Raw genomic sequence first — 6,062 nt, 5'->3', positions numbered from 1 at the left:
TATAGGGATCACACCAATGCAGCTTTCATACAGTCTAAATTGTTAAAATTTTTTGATTTAGTGGGTCACAAGACTGCTGTGTTTATGTATAAAGCCAGGAACAATTTATTACCTGGTGGAATTCAAAATCTATTTAATGAAAGGGAAGGGGGATATAATCTAAGGGGTCAGTTAAATTTAAAAATTCATGCTATACGTACAACCTAAAAAAGATTTTGTATTTCCATAAGTGGGGTAAAATTATGGAATAATTTAAGTGTGGACATAAAAAATAGTAATAGAATTGATGAGTTTAAACATAAATATAAAGGTATGTGTCAATCAAGATATATGCAAGAACAGGCTTAATGATTAATTAGATGGAACATTGTGGGTGTGGTGTATGAATGTTAATACTATATAATAGTTCTTTAGTATATTACTTGTGTGGTGTAGAAGATAATTATCTAAGTATGCAATTATGTGTGAACAATCTGCAATAATTTTTTAGTATATTACTTGCGTGATGTAGAACAAAATTATCTATGTAGAAATACTGCTTGATGGTAAAATGATGTTATGGGGTAGGACTAGATAAGTCTAACTTCTTCCTACTCTGTTAAAGCATGTACTAGGTATAAGCAAATTGTGAATGGATAGCATTTGTGGATATGTGTGAAATTATGTGCGTTGACATATTGACTGTCTTTACGTGTTTGAAAGAATAAATCAAATCAATGTAAAGTTCCCATGAGGAGTGAAAACAAATGTGAGTGTTTGTGTGTGTTTTGTCGGTATGGGCATGTGTGAGTTTGCGTGTGTGCAAATGTTGCTACCTTTGAGAGAGAGCAGTGTCCTCTCCAGTGAGCTGAGAGCTGCAACCTCATTTCTGGCATAGATCTGCTGGAGGAAGCAGTCAGTGTGATGGCTCCACAGTGAGCATGCAAAGCTGTAGATACCTGACGCCAGCTGCCAACATACAAATTAAACAGTGCAATTAATCACACACAAATAAAATTATTCAGGATAAGTAATATGAGGCACATGAGGTTATTCTGAGAAACGCATGGAATTAATTACAAACATATCTGCACACTAGATTTATACGTGTTATACTGTACCTTTAACAGCAAAGACTAAACCAGTTGCACTGATGCAAATGCAAATGCACTTCCACATTACAGAGTCACACAGAACAAGTACAATCAGTGAGCATGTAGGGATCTCTGAGTCACAAGCCTAATTTAGCCATAAATGAACTTCCTATTACAATCACTGCCATAACATTATTTGGGCACAAACCAATTACATTTCAATGAAGGTATTCTCTTGTTGAGGGAAAACAAGATCATCAAAGGTAGACAAAAGAACTCTCGGTCCCATAAACTGTGTAGTATTTAGTTTGGCCCAGTAGCTCAGATAACAGAACGAAACCACCATAGCACAATAATGAGCTTTAGGTTATGCTTTGGGTCCTGTTTTTCTAAAAAGAATCAACAGAACAGAGGCAAACATTACATCTCAGTAACTATTCAAACATAGTAGCTGAATATTCAAGCATTTCAGGGTGATAAGAAAAACTCTTGAATATTTATACACTGTTATAATTTGGAGTTTAAACTGAGCAACCAGGCACTGTTTAAAAAAAAGTGAACTAGAACCCAATAGTCAGAGCTTCAGAAGTCCTCTGCAGAGATGGGAGAACCTGCTCAATGGATGGCCACCTCAGCATCACTCCATCAATCAGGCGTTTAGAGTAGTTAGACTGAAGCCACTTTGAGTAAAAGACAAATTACATTTAAAGGACTCTGAGAGCACAAGAAAAAAGTTTCTCTGGTCTGATGCAACAAAAACTAAAGTGTCTTGTCAGAACTCAATGCACTCTGCCTGGCTAATACCACCACTACGGTGAAACATGGTGTTGGCAGCGAGGGGGGTTGTTGGGGGGGGGGGGTCCCTTCTCAGTGGAAGAGAGACAGAGAAACTGCTGAGTATTTGCACTCCACGGCTCCCACGTAGAATATATTCTCTGCATTATATTGTGTTCTTGTGTGTTGTATTTTTATTGTGCTTCTTTCACTTGCCTTAGGTTTGTGTTACTCTCATTTAGATTTGTTATTGCTCATCTACTTTATATTTCACTTGTAACTGTGCATATGACAAATAAACACTTTGACCTTGACTGGCCAGAACTGAAACAAACATGAATGTTTACAGAGAAAACCTGCTTCGATGTGCATGTGATCCGGGACTGGGGCGACAGTCTGCCTTCCAGCACAACACTGACCTGAAGCATACAGCCAAGACAGCTTTGGGACAAGTCCCTGATTGTCCTTAAGGGACCCAGCTAAAGCCAAGACTCATACCTCATAAAACATCTGTGGGGAAACCTGAAGGCGGCAGTTTACACATGCTTGCTATACATTCTGATGGAGCTTGAAAGGATTTGCCAGGAAGAGTGGGATAAACTGCCCAAATCCAGGTGTGCAAAGCTTGCAGAGACTAAAACCTGTAATCGCTGTCAAAGAGACTTCTACAATGTACTGAATTAATACCCTTGTAAATGAAAGAATTTGCTTTTACATTTGTTTTAATAAATGCTTGGATTTAAACATGCTTGGATGTTATCATTACAGTTAGTGTAGACTGATGGGAAAGAATGTTTTTTTCCCTCAACTTAAAATTAAATCTACAAGCCAAAATGTTCAAAAAGTGAAGGGGTCTTAATACTTTTTTGAAGTCACTGTATCTGCTGTAAGTAACACTGAAGTGTCAAGTGGGAAAAATCTGAGAACCAGAGGTTCAATTTGTGACAAATGCCTGCTAAAAGAGAAATCCCCCTTCTGACAGCACAGCATAGGCTTTGACAGACTCTTTACAGAAAACTACAAGGCTGGCAAGTTTCTTCTTTAGTGAGATTTCCACTTTCCATTCTTCAGATCCGAGACTAATCCAACACATGAAATTTAAAAGTCTTGAGCCAAGTTTAGAAAATTCTTGACTTCCACACTCTTGGTGTACCATTTTCAAGCAATCAATCAATATTTAAATTGCATATATTTGTCTGAACACTTTTCTATGGGATCTAAGGAATTTTTACCTGTATTCTACATGACGAAAAGCAAGTCTGACAACACAGCTGGATATGCCTTCAAAATGACAAATGTGTGGTCTGTATACAATGTTTTCAGAAAGCAATGAGACTACTGATACCAGAAGTGTAAGGTCATTGTTCTACAGTTGTCATTGTGGTAGAGAGTTTAATGTTGTTTTCACCCCTTCTGTTTACTCAACAGAGGAGTAAATGTTGCATATGCTACATAGTGACTTGCATATTTGTGTGTACAGAATGTTGAATCTATTTCTTACCTCTCCTCCAGCAATTTAGTTAAATAATCTTAGGAATATTAATTCAAACACAAAGAAATTATAAATCCTATGTATGAGGTATGTACCAAAAATGAAGCAATAATCAGACTTCTGACAATTTGCTAAACATAATAAGGCACACAAAAGATATTCCACAACAAACCCCATGATATAATAGGGCTAAACATTAAACCCTTTTGTGAGCGTGATTTAGATCCCTGTATGATCTCAGTCTCACGTGACAATGACTCTGCCATGTTTGCATTAGCAGGGAGATGCCTTGCATCAAACTAAGTGCTCCCTTTTCCTCACTACGCTACGTTAACCAATAACTGCAACTAATAACCGCAAAGTGATTTATTTGCTTCAACTGCTACTCAGTACTAGGTGTATAGGGCAGGCAGCACAATGTTTGAAAAATAGTTGCAGGAGGGCACAGAATAGCTTTCACAATGTCAAACATGTTGAATTTGTCATTGAATCAGTCTTCTCTTCCTGTCTACAGCTAGTCATGTGAGCACTTGGTTTGATGCAAGGCATCTCCCTGTTAATGCAAACACAACAGAATCATTGTCATGTGAAACTGAGATTGTACAGGGATCTAAATCAAGCTCACAAAACAATTTAGCCCTATGGTATAAAGTACTGCATGTGCAACAAAAATCTATATATTTATTATAATCAAATGATTGTGAACTAACCAACCAATGACACCTGCTGTTTGCTAGCAAGCACAAAACAATACACAATAGATGTATTTTTCACATAAACAAAATACAATTGGTCAGCAAAGTGCAGCATTCCAAAGACTGCTGCAATTTATTGAGCCAGACATAAATCCTCATCATAACCCCAGGTGGCACACTGCACAAAAAAGATTTATGAAACAGCCCTGAAAAAGTATCCCTCACCACAAATTACTGGATTCCCCTGACAACGATTACAATAGCATAACACACCACACAACGTCAAAACAATGGACTGGCAGCTTAAATCCACTCTCCTGATAACCAAGACCATGCCCATTAAGCCTGCAATTTAATTTTTTGTGCAATAGTATATAAAAGAAGCCAGCCAGCCAGGGAAAAGCAGCCGGTTATATAACTGGCAGCCAGTAACTGGGGAAACGTCTGAATTCCAATTAATGAGTTTGGTGAATTGTCTCAATGGTAAGACCTGTTGTTGGTGTCCTTCTATCGGTGCTCCATTGAGAGCATCCTTACATACTGTATATGTGTATGGTACAGCAGCAGAGCAGCACAGTGGGTCAGAGGAAAACGCTCCAGAGGGTCATTAATATGGCTCAGAAGATCATCGGCTGCCCTCTCCTCACTCTGGAAGGACTACACAGTTCCTGCTGCCTCAAAAAAGCCCAGAACATCATTAAGTACACTTCACACCCAGGATGTTCACTCTCTGAACTGCTGCCATCAGGTAGATGGTTCAGAGCAATCAAATCAAGGACCACTAGACTCAAGAATAGTTTTTACCCAACAGCCGTTACCACACTCAATGCTGCTAAAATATAATATGCCTGTGTGTGAGGGGGGGCATGAGAAGTCTGTTTATTTCGTTTTTCTAGCGGTTAAGTTCTTATATGGTATTATTTCATATGGTTTTTTTTCTACTGCTGTACTGACTGGAGGTCACTAAAATTTTGTTCTACGTGTTACAATGACAATAAAGGATTATCTATCTGTTGCGTGCATCTGTGTGTATGCATTTGTCTGGTCCTTTTCACATCTGCAGACAGAGACAAAAGAGGCTAATTTTAATAAATGTAAACAATTTCCTCCATTTGCAAGCTGGTTTCCTACTTAAGGGAAAACTCACAAATAATCATAGAAAAATGCACTTCATTTCACTTGACAATTTGCTCATGACTACCCAACCAGTGAGATATTGCCCTTCTATTTCTATCAAAAGCTACACTGGTTCACCATCATAGCATTCATTTCGGTGTCTCACTATGGGATACACCCCCTTGCATATTCACAGAAACACTTATACCATTACACCAGCACTGAGCGCTGGCAGTCATGGCGTCAGCATCAACGCCCTCAACCTTCTACAGGCAAAATGCAGCGTCACTCAACATTCCATTACCTCTTCTCACTTCAAAAGCCAAGCATTTTCTCTGCCAGCATCACAGCTAGCTAGCTTAACTGCTCTCAGAAAGCAGACAGCTAACAACTCCATCAATGGGCGCTAGAAGCAATCAACACCTGCCTGACTGCCTTCATCATAGCTAGATTTTCCTTCCTTTACTCTGACGTCAAACGGTGCCAAAGGCACAAACGCATTTCTTTTTAAAGGTTTGTGAACGTGTCTGTCCATGGAATTATCTATATTATTCTGGTAGCAGCAAAAATCTATTGTGTGCATCTCTCTCAGCGTGGTTTAAATGTTTTCCTATACTTTTAAATTCAGTTAAGCAATGCAAATGTGGCTGTTCGGTAGCAACAAGAGTCTATTGCTCAGTAATATGATTTTCAACCGTACAACTGCATTATAAAACACTGTTCAGATTATCCAGTTCTCTCCAAACTTTTCCATTTCTTTATGAATGGCCATGTTTTTACTAATGCACACTTACAAGCTTGGAGAAAAAAATCCTGAAAGTGTCCCAGTTATCCTCCTCCTCCTCAAACAAAGCTTCGACTTTGTTTACACCATTTTCTATCTTACGTCTTAATAACTTTCTGCACACTTAC

General features: G+C 38.5%; 1 protein-coding gene across 2 annotated transcripts in view; it reads right to left on the bottom strand.

Moving 5' to 3' along the window:
• Positions 1–6,062, bottom strand: part of ipo11 (importin 11) — a 108,758-nt gene that overhangs the window by 82,778 nt on the left and 19,918 nt on the right. For both annotated transcript variants that reach the window (XM_020593722.1, XM_020593723.1), the window contains exon 6: positions 816–948. In XM_020593722.1, coding sequence (XP_020449378.1) covers positions 816–948 — 133 coding nt within the window. The remainder of the gene's footprint in view (positions 1–815; positions 949–6,062) is intronic.

This window comes from Monopterus albus, unplaced genomic scaffold, assembly GCF_001952655.1.
Source record: "Monopterus albus unplaced genomic scaffold, M_albus_1.0 scaffold20.1, whole genome shotgun sequence".
In the NCBI taxonomy this organism is placed as follows: domain Eukaryota; kingdom Metazoa; phylum Chordata; class Actinopteri; order Synbranchiformes; family Synbranchidae; genus Monopterus; species Monopterus albus.
Note: the sequence above shows the minus strand (reverse complement) of the source record. Positions and strands in the feature narration are given on the sequence as shown.